The 17,271-nt window shown below is 38.3% G+C and overlaps 1 protein-coding gene across 2 annotated transcripts; it reads left to right on the forward strand.

Annotated features, from left to right (window-relative positions):
* Positions 1-49: 49 nt before the first annotated feature.
* LOC146469270 (uncharacterized) lies at positions 50-13,781 on the forward strand. Of its 2 annotated transcripts, XM_085123516.1 has the most exons (9): positions 53-256; positions 1,273-1,449; positions 4,181-4,295; positions 5,253-5,313; positions 7,873-7,988; positions 9,144-9,181; positions 11,188-11,233; positions 11,934-12,041; positions 13,306-13,781. In XM_085123516.1, exons 1-9 carry the CDS (start codon positions 164-166, stop codon positions 13,473-13,475), a joined length of 924 nt encoding a protein of 307 aa, XP_084979642.1. In that variant the 5' UTR covers positions 53-163; the 3' UTR covers positions 13,476-13,781. The 2 variants fall into 2 exon arrangements, with proteins under 2 accessions (XP_084979643.1, XP_084979642.1); XM_085123517.1 differs by lacking the exons at positions 11,188-11,233; positions 11,934-12,041; positions 13,306-13,781 and adding an exon at positions 9,830-10,423 and having other exon boundaries at positions 50-256.
* Positions 13,782-17,271: the final 3,490 nt, after the last annotated feature.

Raw genomic sequence — 17,271 nt, forward strand, 5'->3', positions numbered from 1 at the left:
ATGCATTCGCTGACCACATGTCTGCCTTTGCCCACTATATTATAACTCGTTCCCAGATTTCCACGCCCACTTTAGTCCATGCTTCTTTCCAAGTCCAAGGCAACGCTGGACGGTTTTTGTCAGGGCGTGTTGAACTCTTGTAAACATATATTGTTCGCAGAATATGGACCAGCCCTCTAAGTACGAATTGCAAATTTTAAAGAATATTCAGGAAAACAAGAAGGTACTGGCAACGTTAGGACTTGACAAGTTTAAGGTGAGTGCTGTCATGTTTGTGACAGGGTGCAGAGAGCTCAAATTTGCCCGTAGTTCTGACTAAATTCAGAAGGTTGTAAAAATAATGTAATGTGTGTAAGGTAATGTAATGGTAAACAAATTCTAGCTTTCACCATTCCCCACCCCCGAGAAAATCGGGCTTCTCGATTTCTCCAAGTGGTCTAGGGAAGGGGGGGGGGGGGGGGGGCATATAAGAACGCTTAAAAGTAGGTATTTTTAGCTTTAATACACTCCACTGGCTTTGCTTTTATACGTTTTGATTAACCAAATGTAAGGCATGCACATTTTCCTGCATTTTTAAAACCAATCCAGATCATTCCAGTTTGCCGGCTTGCCAATCATTTCAATGTCAGAACGACATGGGGATAAAATTGAAGGTAACAGCTAGAATCGAACCACACATAACCAAGCAAAGTAGCAGTAATGCAGAAGTCAATTCCAGTGGTCAGTGATCATTCTCCCTGGAGTGTCCTAGGAATCAAGCACTAGTGTTTAAGACTTATCTGAGAACTTATCTTAAGAAGAAGAAACTTGGTTCATCACACTTTCTTCATACACACATAATCTTATGTTACATTTACCAGGTTGATTTGAGAGGGAAGCTGGGGGATTATGAGGTCCAGGCTTCTCCTGGCTTAACATGTACCAATACAGTTTTAATGGTAGTTTTATTTTGCTGCAAATGGGAAGATGCTAGATTTGCAAATTATGCAAGTGAGCTACAATATGTCAATAAAAAAATAAAGAAAAAGAAATGGGACAATTAAGCTACATGTAAGAAGAAACAAATTTAAAAAATTATACAATTAAACAAAATAAAGCTACTTTGTAAGTGAAAAAGTTTTCAACAAGTTCCAGTTAGTGGGAAAAGGCCGCCATCTTGCCCATTCTGCATAACTGCATTAACCCCAGGTTTACTCATTTTCATTCGAGCTATTTTCATGCATTGTCCAAGAAATTAAAAAAAAATTGAATTTATTTAATCAATATTCTTAGGTATCCCTCCCAAAAAGTAAAACGGTAAATGTGGAAAAGAAGCCAGCACCGAGGAATGGCGTGAAGAGAAAGAGACAAGATTCAAACATTCAAAGAACAACTAGTGATGTACCTGCTGAGGAGAATCAGGCTCTTGGAAAGTATCAACTGCGGAGATCATCACGACTCAGTGGGCAGGTTGTATGGCTTTAATAATCTGTTACACCCAGCTACCATATCAAACCTTGCAGATACAGGAGGCTCAAAAGGGTTTCTATTTGTTATTATGGAAGTGGTCTGAAACAAACAATATGGAAAGAACAAGCAGGCTTAACTTCTGTGCAAATGAAATTTAATACTCGAAACACAACTAACTTACTATCCTTTACTAACAAATGGGAGCAAGAAAATTATTTTTATTAAGTTTTTAAAATGAACTTAACTTACAATGCTTAACTCATTTGCTTGTACATGTAGTCTCCATCTCATTTGTCCCAGTCTTGAGGATTGATATCCACCTCTAGTAATCACCCCCCAGTCCCTCTCTGCGGTAACTCCTTTTATTAAATATTTCCACTCAGAATCACCATCTTAATACAGTAATAATTATATATTTATTACTATATAATTATATGGTGGGTATCCTCGATATTTTTGATGTTATACTGTAGTGGTTACCATGACTTTAGCTCCATGTACACCATGTACTGAATGTTGAGTGCATGCAAAAAATAAAGGTAGGTCACTGCACAAAATTTTGAAATAAAAGCAAAATGTTTCCCGCAGCCCCCAGTTGTTCAAAATGGAAATGCTGTATCTATCCACTAGATAAAATGTCCTGGCTGGAGTCTGCTATTTAAACAACCAAGGCCTGGTCTTTTTTCTGGTTTACATGATTTTACACTGTAATTTTTCACTCCAGTGTGTTGTGTGCACACTTGAATTTCATTCACTTGACACATGCATCCTAGTTCAAGTTTAAGTTCAAGTTCAAGTTAATTAAGTTTTCCAAAAAGTTACTTGCAATGAACACCGCCTGCAAATAGCGAGCTAATCTAGGCAGGCGGTGTTATAATAATTAATTAATTAATAATAATAATAATAATAATAATAATAATCCATTTATAAAGCATCTTTTCTACATACACGAATTACTAATTGAAGGTGTTAAAAAAGTCAATGGCATTAGTAGACTACATGCATGCAGTTAAACCCCTTTCAAGCCTCCTTAAGGTGACTCCATACAGTTGATTGGTACGCGATGACTGGGTACTAAACTGGCATGAGTGCGCGCAAATTTCTAACTGAAAAATGAATTTTCATTATGCTGGCGCGCGAAACAAGGGCAGTTTTAGCCTGAAAAGTATAGCCTGTGAACACTGGCTCTCGTAGCAGGATAGGGCGAAGGAAATGGCAAAGGAAAAAGCCGCGAGCGTAGCGAGCCAAGTGAAGCTGGCCAAGGGGCCATCCCTTCCTCCCCCCAGTCCCCCTTCGGCCAGCTCCCCTCTCAGCACAGTTTCCCCCCAGCTCGCTTCGGTTGGGGTGTTTTCTTTCGTCCTATCCCCTACCGTAGCCTGTTCAAAGGCTAGAAAAGTAAGGTTATTTTAACGAGTTTCCTACGGTGAATTTTTCTGAAAATTGGCTCAATGTTAGGATTTAGCTGGTATTTGTACTCCAAAAAATCTTGACTTTACGAGAAGATACTTTGGAGTTTCTCTCTTCTTTACACAAAAGATAGCAAAATTTTACCGTGCGAATTTTGGACAAACCCGCTTTGAAACTAGTTAGGAGTGAAGGAATGAACAGATGTATTATCCGCTGGTTGTCATGGAAATGGGGTTTACCAGTTGTAATGGTGTTTTTAACAAAGCATAAGGACTTAGGTACTCGAAACTATGTTTGAACACAGATTTTTCACAGGGATGAAAGAACCAGAACATCAACATCATTACCTGTCACGACCTGTGTAAACTGAAGTTAACAACTGCATTAAGCTGAGTGGAAGAAGGGTGCCCGGGAAGTCCCAGGGGCCTCCACTGCAACCAGTCGGCCCCTAGACAGTAATACGCTCCCGTGGCTGTCAATCCCCGCAACCCAGCCATGAGCTCCCACGCCTAGTCATCCGGACACCCGTCACAATGCATAAGCAGTGGAAAAAGGGGAATCAAGGGGAGAGCGAGGGAGGGGCAGAAAACCGAGACAATCCAACAAAAATACTCCACAAAAACGCTACGAACCGCCACGCTTAAACGCCACTACAAAGCAGTGCTCTGCGCATGCGCTACCTACCAAGAGCCGCTAACCACCCAATGAATGCCAGCTTTTCTTTGTTGTTAACTTAGGTAAATTGCATTTAACTGCATAAATGGTATAGAGCCACCTTAAATGCTACAGATAAATTTACTGTCAGTGGCATCTAAAAACTTGGCTTAATTGGGTATGTCAAAAATGTTATGGTTTGTCAACAAAAATCTCACCAGTGCTCAAATAAGTTGTTTACAGCCTAAGTCATTGTTGTGCTCAGATGCAACTGGTAGTATAAACTATCTTTATCATTATCATACACCTAAGTTTGTTAGAAAATTGGTCGTGTTGCAAAGTACCCAACAAACTTTGAAGTCAAGCTTTGCTCGGTTATATGGGTTATTTTCAAGTTAAGAAAAGCATCTCAAACATCTCAAATACTTTCAACTATTCTTTCCTTTGTCGAATGCGGCATATAGTATTACTTGAACTATATTCAGCAAATATGCATAATTCAGCAAATCTGGCCTTTAGGTCAGATTGTTTCCTAGATTAACATTAGTATAAGATTTTGACTGACCCCATCATTATTGTGAGGGTGGGGGAGGTGTACAAAAAATGTACTACTTTCTAAATTTTATTATAATTTGTTGCCATGTTTTTTTTTTTTTATCCATTGACTCAGGTGCCAGTTGAATGCCTGGAACAGCAAGGAAACACAGATGATGAGGATGACATAGACTACAAGAGGCCACTGAGGGCACCAAGAAATCGTGAAAATGTATTTGGACCAATTCCAGGTAATGTCATTCAGTTGTTAACCTCATCCGAACACTACACAGTCATTCTCATCAGCCATTATGGTATACTGAGTTTGTCATTTTGATAGTACTGTGCAAACAAAAGCATTTTACAAAACAGAGCTCCAATGCTGGCCATACAATGCAAAGTGGCTTTCTAACTTGACGCAGGGTCCTTCACATACAAATAAAATCTCTAATAGACTAGGCTGGTGCACCAAACGCATGGAAAAAGGAGGTGACTGACTTCCCACTGGTTGCTTGGCTAATTGGGGGTGGGGCGGGGGTAGGGGGGATTAGAAGGAAATGGCAGCAAATATGTTGGACTCCTGATTGTAGTCATATCCAAAGAGCACTGATGTGCATGGTATTTAAAATTTATTCCAAATTTGTTTGTAAGGACTAGAGAAAAAGGCTACATGTGCAAAACACAACAACCAAGTGTGTTCTTTGCATTTCCAACTGTATTTCTTTTCATTTTATTCAGGTTCCCAATACTAAACATGCAAAACATACAACATCGTGGAAAACTCCTTGCATTCCCTCTTGCAAGTAACATTACATGATAACATCTGTTCAGCTTACTGTTCAGTCCTTCCCATTTTGCATACCAGATTACCGGTATAAAAAATACAAGAAATACAATTTCTCTTCCTTACAAAATCACTAACTAGGAATTCTACAGTGAATTTGAAGCTCGAGTTATTAAGTAAATAAACACTTCCTATTCAGTCTTGATAACTACTGTGAATTCCAAGCTATTGTATTTTTGAAGTTACAACACGAAAAAGAAGCAGGACTAAGCATATTCATGTTTCGGACATGTTCATGAATATGAGCAACACTGTGGTGTTATGTATCGCTTATGCTGTTCTATTTGCCATAATGTACGTGTCAATCCATTAAGAAATAAATTACATCGTCAACACTGATGTGTTTTCACCTGGTTCATTACAGGTTGTGAGGTAGGAACAACATGGAGTACAAGGCTTGCTTGCTGTATTGATGGTGTACACAGGTTAGCTACCTGATATGTTTATTTTTTATTGGATTTTGCCTCATTTCTAGTACCAGACTTATCTTCAAAATGCCAGACAAGTACTGACCAGAAATTCTCTTCAAGAATGTCAAATGAATGTACTTAGCAGAGTTAGTGTTGCTTTTCACAGTCCAGTCAGATGTCCAACATCATCAGAACAAAGTCAAAAGACCTCTCCAGATCGTTTATTAAAAGTTATCTCACATTCAGACTGAGGACAAAGGAGGTGTGGATCGTGTTTTTCATCATGATCTCTTTTCTAAATGTACATCTACACAGTATTTTGGACCAAACACAATCTCAATTTCATCAGAAAATTTTGTCTGATCTCCACTGGAAAAACATTACCAACTTTTCAGGAATTGCTCTGCATCAGTAATGACATGGTTACAGATTTAAATGGGATGAGTGTAATGCAGGTTATAACAGTTACACAAGCCAGCACTTCAAATGTACATGATGTAGTTAGTGGCGTGAGAAAGTACGATCATGTAACTTCCCAGTTAAAGAATTTGTCTTGGTTACCCGTTAAGGACGAACTATACTACCGCCAAGCTACCATGGCTTTTAAATGCATTTCTGGACACGCCCCCAAAGATCTGACGTCACAATTCATTACCCGCGAGCAAGTTACCAAGCGAACAACTAGGAGTGGCCAAAAGCTTAATGTACCTCTTTTTAAAACAGCCTCAGGTCAAAGAACATTTTATTACAGAACTGTTGGACTTTGGAACAATTTAGACTCCCTTTTAAAATCAAGCCGTTCGGTTCAAGTTTTTAAACGTACCTTAAAGAATAAGCTTTTAGACAATTTTGTAAATACTTCCTGAACTTCATATATTTTTAGTATTTTTTTTTCGATTATAAAGTTTAGATAATGTTGTCATTGTTTTCTTAAATTTGATTAATTTTAATTGTGTAGTTATTAGTAACTTAAGTATTTAAATAATAATTATTGTTCCTGAAAAGCCCCATTGGGGAGGTAACAATAAAGTATGTATGTATGTATGTATGTATGTATGTATGTATGTCAACACGTCAAAGAACAGATTGAAAAAAATCACTGTTGATGAGCACCTTATTTGTAGTCAGTCATATATCTTTACTTGCAACACTTGGCTGAACATCAGAATACACCTACTGGTATATGCATATGCTCGCAGCCCCCCTTTGCTTCAATTCTGACACAGTAAATAATGAGCCATGGCAGGTAGAGCTCAAGAGAAGCTGTAATAATGTTGCTGTTTTGTATGAGGCTGGGATGAACACTTCCTTTTCCAACAAGGGGGGGGGGGGGGGGGGGAGGTGGGAAGGGGCAGAGGGGGCAGCTGTCCCCGCCTCAATTTTTTTTCTAACACAGTGTTGGAGTTTGCTGAGCTATTTCTTGTAGCTATATTGGGCTGCCTGCGAGAGAGGATCCTCTCTTGCTGCCTTTGGTTTAGACTTTGGTACGAAAATAAAGACTGACAAGCCTGGCCACTCCCTGGCACGTGTTTTAGCCCTTTTAATCTCGCGGCTTAGTTACACGAGTATGTTTTTTCAGAGCCAAATTGGTTTTTAAAGCCTGCACTACTCCCAAGTATTTTTTGCGGGTTTGTTGGAATTGTAGATCCTTGGATTAAACCATCGTACATGTATGTTCAACATCACAGGTCATTAATGCTTAATGATTTTTGATTTTCCTGTTTTGAATTCTCTTCATTTTTAATATGACCTCTCATGGTATTCTGTGTGTTCAACGACGGTGTTTTTATGCCACATAGGGCATTTCAGCTGGGTTTGGTTTGGCTTGTTTAAGTGCGTGATAGTTTTAACTGCCTTTCTTGTTGAGATTTGTGCAATGTTAGGACTGGAAGTTAATCATTGCTCATATCGTGCAATGAGCTTCATTCTGTAGTCGTTGTAATACCGGGCCCGGCTATTAGTTTTTGTTACAAGGAGTTGTGTTTCTTGGCAAGACTATTTGGTTTTTTGGTTTTCTAGTAATCGTTGTAGCATGTTATAGAGCTATACAACGTGTCACAGTAACAAAAGGCTTGAATTGTATTTTAAATCACAACAGTGTTTTTGCAAATAATGCTTCGCTTCACTGTTATAGTCAGTGCGTTTGAATTGTGGAAGTTCAGTGATATTCTCCCTTTGTTTACAGCAGTGCATCAACTGTGTTTTAAATTTACCATTAAATGAGAGGCTGCGTTCAAACTAAACAAGGTGGTTATGCCATAAAAAGTCATGACAATTTAAGATAAAAAGCATCAGTGTGTGTGTGTGTGTTTTCTTTAAGGTCGTGGAGGCAACTTTCTGTGTAGGGGTGAAAACAAAACGTCCAACTAGAAACCCTGTCTGTATACGGGAGACCCCCATGAGGGGTGTGCGGAGTCTGCCCCCACAGACAAAAAATCCTAGGTACGGCCCTGGATATTATATAACTATCACCACATGCATGGACTACTTCCTCATCATTGTAATTCTGAAATTGAATTGTATATATTTTTTAATGTAACCAAAGCTCTTGTAATAACCAAACTTTTACTACAGGCCAACAGTGGCTGGAATACATGGCAATGAAATTGAAGGATGTTACTCACTTGCACTGTCTGGAGGGTATGAAGATGACCTGGATTATGGAGTGTGTTTCACATATACTGGAGAAGGTAACAGGAACCCTACACTTTACACACTGTGATTTACAGGCGAGTGGAAGGTTTTAGTGCTTGTAATGATCAATGCATCAACCAGTCTGGGCTTCACTAAGGTTTACATGAGTTCCTGTCTAAGCACTAAGTTCAGTGCCGTGCATTTGGCCATTAGGCTCTTTTCACCTTACAGTGCCGGGTAAAAATGTTAATAAACCTACCAATTCACACTATATGTCTCATGCCTGCAACAAATCCTGTGAACTATTGTGATAGCGCCTAGTTAAAGTTTCCTTCACTCTTTGGCTAATCTTTGCAGTCTTCAGAAATCTGAGAACATCTTTTGCAACAATCAGAAATCATCCCAACATCTTCAGTCACTCGTGAAAACTTTTCAAAACAACTTTGGGAAACTTTGGCAATGTTTTGAAATCTTCTGAACATTTTCTTTGGAAATCTGGGTAGTAAATACGAGGGCAAAAGTGTCATGTATTTCACTTGAGTAATATACGAGAAATACATGTACTGATATGTCTTGTAGTTTTCATGGATAACTAAAGTCACACAGTCATTTAGTCACATGTTCATTTATTCAAACAACTGTTTTCCTCTTTGTCTATATCTTTTCAAAGAAATTTCTTGTTTCCAGTGAGTGAAACAAATTTATGTGGTGAAAGATATTTCCTTCTAACCAAATTTGCTGCTTGATTGATTGTTGCTTTGAAATATTTAAGTGACAAGCCTAGCTGTTTGTTCAGCTAATTCAAAGTCAAATGTTAGTCACGACAAGACAGGAATAGAAATAAATCTTTTGGTTAGGCAAAGACTAGATGAGACCTCAAGTAACCAAAAACTGGCAATGCTTGGTTCTATTGGTATGGTATCCACTAACAGGAAGGTGTTTTACTGGGCACCTCACCCTGATGAATCTGATCAGTGGTGTTATACTGCCACTGCCTTGTACACCGCACAGGCTGTTGTATTCATTGATATTTTAGACGTAGTTACTGGAGCCAAAATGAGCCTAACTTTTTTTAATTGTGCCAACCTCCTGTCCGATGCTAAACCAAAAAATGTTCCTTGGTGGTTTGCGTTTTCGAAAATGGGCAGATTGGTTTAAAGTGTACAAGCTAAGTAGCATGGTTCTTCTTTTTTATATATAATTCTGTGCAGGTGGAAGAGACTTAAAGGGGACAAAGGCTAATCCCAAGGTACTGTGTTATTATGATTGCATTAATACATTTTCTATTCGAAGAAAGGTACAAATGTGTGACTCATTATAAAGAGGTCTAATCTAACCTATTGGGGTACAGTTTACTCTTATGAATTCATTGATCCTTTCAAATTCTTACTTGATAGAAAGCAGAAGTCTCCTGAAGTTAATTGTCACATGTATAGAAACCACAAAAACATCCCAAGTTGTATTTCATATTGATAATTTTGTATCTCACTGGAAAAAAAGTTCATATCTTAATAAATAGATAAATGATCAGTTCAAATAGCAAAGCCAAAAAAATTCATAAGGTGGCTAGTTTCGAAAACTGGGTAGCGGCGTTTTAAATTGTTTGGAAGCACTTTTACTGAGATAATTTAACACGCTCTGACACTCCTCCATTATGCTACTCTTTGCTCAACCACTCAGGTTTTGTTTCCCACTCAGCCCTAAAAGGTAAGCATTCCTTCCTAAAATAACAAGCCAGAACAGAGATCCGGTAAAACTTAGTGAGAGCTGACAAAAACCTCCAAGAAAAATTTTGAGCTCCAGAGACACCAAACTCGTCAGTAGTTTGCAAGGATCAGTTAACTGACAATTCCATAACTCTATACTTTGAGGTAATTTGGCTTTCTTCATTCTGTAGAATTTACCATGCTTTAAACCCCATCACTTCATTAAATCATTAAGAACGTCAAAGTGGATTCGGCCTCCATTCCCACCTGTCTTCGCAATAAGGCATGTAAGACGAACCCCAACCACAGAGATTTGGCATGTAGGCCTGCTGTTGTACCTGGCATGTTGGGGGAGATTTTCAAGAGCCACTGTTTCTTTGTCAAGAGCCAGACACCTCTGTCACACTACATTCTCACTACTACTACCCTTAACCACCCAGAATTTCCGGTAGGATCAACGCATCAAATAAGATCGAATTGAAACAGGAACGTTTTTCAAGGTATTAACTCTGATCGAGATAGGAGGTAGCCTGCAGTGCAGGCGTTTTTCATGGGCGAGTGCTGAATAATAAATTTAGTTCGCGTATTTGAAGGAGGCTGAGGGGGAGGGGCAGGAAATGAGAGCGTATTTCTCAGCTAGTCGTCCTCTCCCTTACGGTCACTTTTGACTCGCTCCAGCCCTCTCGCGCTTCCTCGCCCAAGATGACAACAACGAAGGATTATTCAGCGCTCCCGCTCCAAAAATACGCCTGCATTGCAGGCTAGATAGGGGGCAACTGTGAAACCAAACTTCGCATAAGTTCATATTGAAAGTTAACAGTTGAGAAAAATCCAACCACTTTTTATGCCAAAATGATAGCGATAAAGAAGTAATAATAAATTAATGAAATAATTACTCCTACCGTGCAAATTCCATAGAAATGTTATCAAATGCACCTAACAAATTTGAAAAGGGTAAAAAAGAGAAAATTTAAAAGGAAAAGCTAAAACTATGTTTAATATCTTTGCTTAAATTAAGAAATTTAGAAGGGACCGCAAATAAATATTAAAAGTCAAAGCTGACAGGCAAAACGGAACAAAGCATTTTTACAGAAGATTTTATAAAACGGTTAAATTGTCCTCAGTTTTGATAAACCCAGGCAGCTTGTTCCATAGTGCTGGGCTGTCGCTGTAAAACGTCAGTCACTCAAATGTCTTTCGAGTTTGAACCGCTGGCGGAAAACATTGAACCCAGAATTTGAACGGAAATTATAAGTAGATTGACGTTTAAATGTAATGAGATCGGGTATGCTCTGAAGTGATTCGTATCCATTGAACAAACGTGTGATTGAAAAATGAAAATTGACAAACAAGTTCCATATTTGATAAGGTCTTGGTATTTTAGTGTCCCAGTATAGTTAAAATTTTGCATAGAATGCAAAGAAGCAGGCACGTGTAAATGTCATCTTAATAACAGGAATTGTACACACTTCAATTGCATTAATTTTATTGTAATGTATTATCTGATTAGGGTATATTGTGATGTATTGCTGTTTTATACTCTTCATAGAATCTACGTACAGCTCCTCAATCAAAAGATCAAACTCTTACCAGAGGTATAATAATTACTTCATGTAAGATACCCGAATACCTGGCTTAATTATCAGTCAAATCAATACTTGATGAAAATGGATGTTTGATTAGTGTTAATCAAAATCAAATGCATAAAGTGCATTTTATGGTGTCTATTTTATGCGATCTCCTATTCATGTTAATGGTACGTTGATGGCAACGGAACACTGCGGGAAAATCGTATTCAGAAAGTTTAAGGTGTTTTAATAAATGAATACAAACTTTAAAATACATAGTCATGATTGATAACTCCCGTAGGAGTACAATGCAGTCAAAGGACCGCAAAACAAGAAACTTGCTTTTGACTTTCGATGATAATGGCATTCGATGGGAATTCGATACGAGTCAATGAAATTGTTATTAATCAATGATCATCGATCTAATTTATTACAGTTCGGTTTTTGGTTAATTATTAATCTATATTAATAAACTTATTTCACCACACAACGCACAAACAAAGTGTTCTATTTCGTTGTCGGATCTCTTGTAGTAGAAATACCCGTGCCAGACGTCACTTTACGTTTAAATAAACTGAGTCAGTTTGGTTTATGTCATCAACTACTACCTTTTCATTAATTAGCTTTCCAATGATCAATTTTCAACAATTATTTTAAAATGCCTTAACATTTTCTTGTTTTAATTTGTTGTTTCATCTTTAACCTCATGTATGTTTTTGTGTAACAGGGAATTTGGCTTTAAGTCGAAACATTGAAAATAATAAACCTGTTCGAGTCATCAGAGGATACAAGTCAAAAAGCCCTTATGCTCCAGAAGAAGGATACAGATATGATGGTAATGGAAAAGTTTTGTTGGCATTTCAATCACTATCGTAATGCACTTGCTCTCAGAATTGGCCTCGTTTATTTTTTAATATTAGAGTTTTCTTGTGTTTTACTGATTACTCATTTTTTTTTTTTACCCATAAGCATAATTATGCCGTATTATATGTCATAAAAAGCAACATTTAACTTCGCTGTAAACGGTGTTTGCACATGTTTCCTTCCATACAAAGATCTATCTAACATCGGAAATGATCCCCAAACCTAAAACACATTATGTTGTCTTGTGTTAGTGATTACTTTGTTATCCATAAGCATAATTATCCTTAGGTTACTGAACCGCAGCGCGTGCAGTGTGCGTAGAAAATTTTTTTTTTTTTCACTTTTGATTTTCTCCGTTTCTTACCTGGCTTACATTATTGTTGCCAAGTTTGAGCAGCATCACTCCAATGTTTCTCGAGATATTTTTCATTTTGTGATTTATGACTGAATATTTGAATTTGGTAAAAAAAAAAAAAAAGAAAACGTCATTCTTGTTCTCTTTGAAAGGCTTTTCAAATAGGAACAAATTATTTTTCACTTTATAGGCACTTTAAATTCTAAATACTGTGTCAGGATGAAAAGAGGATCGAAATGAAGCACAAAAACTTGCGAACTGAAAAACCAAAGATGAGACTGGCTCGCCGGACCAAGCGTAACCTTTGTATCAGGCTTTTCGGCACTGGGTGAGTATCAGGCTCCCCTTAGGGAGACCTGATACTCAGGTTAGACTAAGCGATAGTGACTTCATTCGACGGGTAAAACTTCATGCGTGACTTGTCACGTTATGGGGCTTTGTGCCAATTATAAGCGCCGACAAACAATCGGTAATTTATACATTAAGTTCGGCACATGAGAGTAGCAGCATCTGAATCAGCTGCCGTTCCAGTGTCGCATATTGCGGCAGGCCCTGTCGAACTAAACGGTGTTTAAAACTGCCGTACCAAACTGATTCAGACGCCCCTCTTTTGCCGTACTTAATTCATCAATTAGGCTCCGCACATGAGTGGAGCGGCATCTGGATCAGGCCTCAAGCAGTTGGAATTGAGGATTGTTGTTGAGGTGCCCTGATGAAAACAACAATTTATACTCCAGCCTTGAGCTCATCGTTGATCGATTGTATCACTTTTTTCTTTTTCTCTTTTTCCCTTTTTTTTGTTAGTGAGAGTGCATACTCTTTAGGCGTAAGTGCAAGTCTCTTTTCAGATAACTAGATGTGTATGGTTTTGTTTTTTCAGGACTTTACTCAGTGGTGAAATACTGGCAAACTTGTGGACTAAGTGGTTTCTTAGTTTATAAATTTGCCTTAAAAAGGTGTGGCGGGCAAGCCCCTCCCCCATGGGAACAAACAGCTGAAGATCAAACTACGAGAGAAAATGGCTCTGAAAACAGTGGCTCCTACGAATGACCCAAATTCTGAAGGTGTTATCACGTTGTTCTTGTTTCTGGCATATCGGAATTGTTACTACAGTTAAAATATCGGACTTATTACCCTCTCATTGAAGTATAAAGACCTTATTGTTGTATATGTATCATTTACAGTCTCTGTAGTATGCAAGTTTGCATCAATACTTATTACCATTCTCGTGACTTGAATCGCCGTTACAGTTTGTTTGGTTTTTTTTTTTTCGTTTTTAATTGTTTGTGTATTTTTACTGATTTTTTTTTCTCATGCGATAATGTTGTTTTTGGATTAAATAAAATTTAGATTTTATGCCTTTTTAATTTGGATGGTGTATCCTTTTACGGTTCTCATATTGAGTTATTACTCGGTAATTTCATTTTCAACTTTGATCCTTTGTCGAAATAAGTCGACTGAACCATTAGACTATCTGTTGTATAGTTCTGATCGTTCACTGCAGTTAAGGTGTGTAACAACACATTCTATGAAATTTGTGTCGTGTACAAGGCGAATCCGATTGGATGAACTGAGTCTTGGCGAACAAAAGCAGATGAGAAATTTAGTTTTCTAACGTTGGCTTGTGGACTATCAATTCATGGGATCTGAACTGATGTATAATTTAGTGTTCAAAAACCTGAACCTGAGAACATTGAATGATACGAAATCTTATAGTTTTAGTGCGCAACACACGTTGGCTTTATTTGTTTTGGAAGTAGCCTCCCTCGCAGACGCTCTTTTGGCTTGTCACGCAATCTTGGGGAGGAAAGATAGCGTGACGATCTTGGAAGACGCATAGTGCATCCGTTAAAGATAAATACGGAGACGCATAAAACGCCAGCAGACGATTAAAATGATGAAAGAGATTGAATGGTAAGATGATTGGCGGGAAATCTGTTTGAACTGAAACAAAATGGCTAGCGTCTGCCGCTTCATTCACAAATGAAAGAAGAAAGTTCGAAAACCAGCATTTGCAGATATGTTTTTGAATCGCAAAGCCGTACAAGAAGACGGAGCTACGGACAAATGATATTCGAAAACGAGATTATAGTCTCTTGAGCCATCTTACATGTACTAGGCTTAGTGCTAACTCCGGAAAACAACCTCGTCTTGTCAAAACACAGCTGCAAAGTTCCGGCCAAGTGCCTCTGCTTTATCCGTCCCGATTTTATCTTGACCAATACTGCGGTTCAGTCGAATGATGCGTCGGGCGCTATTTTTCACTTTTTATCTTGACGCATAAATGCATCTCAGACGAATTATTCGCCTTTCAAGGTATATAAAGCCATAATTTCTATGAATTTGTGGAGCGTTCACCACAAGTCTGACCTTGCTCAACATCACCAGCGGAAAAATGCAGTCCTCGAAAATTTGAGTAGAAATTCTTTAGTTGTGCAAACGATAAGTTTAAGAGCGGCTTCCCACAAATATCGACCGAAATCAATTTTTGGTGGCACAAGTCAAAAAATCGATTTCGCTCATATTTTGTTCATAGGTAGGCCCTAGTAAGAAATAAAACGGGTTGTAGTTAGTTTTTCCAAATACGGCTTCTTTACGTGTAAACATGGGAAAAACGATTTTCAGTTCAGTTGAGCCAAAATCCGCTTCCCGCCGAACGGAATTTTCCTTAACTTTGGCCGGCCGCGTATCAATCCACAGTCTGTCACGGATCTTGAAATAACATATTTTGTTTTTCCAGGTCTTCTTCTTCTGTTTCACGGAAAAACATTCAAAACTTAGCTTACTTTTATGCCCGAAACTGATCTAGAACAACATGCTATAAATGCAAATTTTTACCAACCAAATTTTCGAACTTAAATACTGGTAATTTTACCCATGGGCGATAACTTAGATTATCATAAAATGACTTTCTATGGCTTCACTGTGTACTTATCAATCATAATATCAAAACAAAGGTTTGGGTAAATTATTTTAAGTGACTCGCAGGGCTTCGAATTTATCACCTACCCTGGCATTCTCATTGTAAACAATGGCGTGACGTGGCGGGTGACCGCGAACTACGAAAGCCAAAAGAGATTCAAAAACGTGCATCATTTCGAGAATTTAAGCTAAGGAAACTAAGCTGATACCTTAATGAACAATCCAACATAAGATTTAGGCATTTTCTTCAACTATTCGCGCTCGATGTGTCGACGACGAGTTCCTTTTTTAGTATTTCATGATCATTTCATGCACGTTTTAACAAGAATTTAGCATTGAATTCTTCATTAACCCGCACTGGGGTTATTTCTGTTCTCTTACCCTCTGAATCAAGAGAACTTTGACAAAACAATCCAGTTTACGAATTAATAAACATTTCTATATTTTTCTAATAAACAACTTGCAAGCTACACGGTTGCGTGACAACCATGAACCGGAAGTGTCTCCATAAAGATTTGTATGTTTCAATGTCTTCTTCTCCCATGATGATTTGAAATTGGGGATAAAGACGATTTTAAGTGACTAGTTTTCGTAACTAATGTCCGTTTGCTTCCATACTTTTGCATACAAAATAAATACCCAGAAACGAGCAAATTATATTCGAAGTTCAACAAAGCATTTTAAATGCCGTGAAATTTGGTCGGTATGCTAATTGTTCCCCACACCTGATAAAGAGGAAACGACTTCTTTCTGGAGAGAAACGAAAAAAAACTAAAACAGAACATTGTGTCAACAATTTTAAGTCACGAAGCAGCAATAAGTACATGCTACGGCTCCTATACATTTGATATTTCTTGGCGTTTTCCATTTACCAAGATACTCCGGAAATTCCGGAACATGCTTTTTTTGGTTCGTTCAACTGAAAAATTTTCCAGAAAGAATGGAACTTGTGAAAAGGTAGTCCCGTTTTCCCGTTGGAAACTTTTCCGATGGAACTGCGTGTTCCATTTATGAGTTTCACAAGGTTTGACCAGTTCCAGGCCGTTCACGACCATATCTTCGGTAAGGAAATATGGCGGCTTCTCTTCTACTCCCTCGGTGACTTTTCTATCCTCGAGTAGTACTTTATACGAATGCTCGGTGTGTCATGGCCTCGCTCCAGATTTTCAAAACGTTAATTAATCACAACTGTGCTATTTATGTCAGTGGTAAGTGGTATTTATCGAAGAAAACATTACATCTCACCCTTGGGTTCTTTGAGTGTTCCGATTATTTCCCGCCTTGAAGCCTAAAATTTTGCATCTGTAATTAAACAAGGTCTTTTGTCATTCACCCTTTCGAAGCAGCTGTTTCAACTGCATGTCGTTGATCATGAGGAGCTAGCTCTTCCTGTGGCTTGTACTTCTCTACACTGAGCTTCAATGGTCCCTCAAATCATCCTGGAGTGGCTTTTAAATTCATCAATCGTATAAGCTTATCTATATCGCGGCAAAATATTTTCATAAAAACCTTGATTTTGGTGAAGATCGCGTCTCATATAGGTTGCAATCGTCGCCAGGATAGGAACGTCATCATCATTTTTTGAATTCACGAGACTCTCTTCTTCCAAAGACCGACTCTACAATTTTTGGTGCGGAATACATCGGACGGAGAAGGAAATGGATGGAACACGTGTTAAATGAAAAACACGTTCTTCACCGATAAACATTTCCCACCGAAATTCTCGGAATTTTCCGAAATCTTTTGGTAAATGGAAAACGCCCGCTGTGTCTACCTTCTCTCCTATTTATCCAGGAATACCGTAAACTGCCTCTTATAAGCCCTGGGGCCCGTTTCTCGAAAGTCCGAGTAACTTACCGGGCCCGATAAGTGTCTTTTGTGATAAATGTTTCTCAACAGATAAGCCCAAATCGTCATCGTCTTG

This window comes from Pavona decussata, unplaced genomic scaffold (assembly GCF_977016875.1).
Source record: "Pavona decussata unplaced genomic scaffold, jaPavDecu1.1 SCAFFOLD_125, whole genome shotgun sequence".
NCBI lineage: Eukaryota > Metazoa > Cnidaria > Anthozoa > Scleractinia > Agariciidae > Pavona > Pavona decussata.

Excerpts from the sequence above, each read along its gene's own strand:
- LOC146469270 (XM_085123516.1), top strand. The coding sequence starts at position 164 with ATGGACCAGCCCTCTAAGTACGAATTGCAAATTTTAAAGAATATTCAG. Across the intron at positions 5,314-7,872 it reads TGTATTGATGGTGTACACAG|GCCAACAGTGGCTGGAATAC; the intron begins GTTAGCTACCTG and ends CTTTTACTACAG. Across the intron at positions 11,234-11,933 it reads AGATCAAACTCTTACCAGAG|GGAATTTGGCTTTAAGTCGA; the intron begins GTATAATAATTA and ends TTTGTGTAACAG.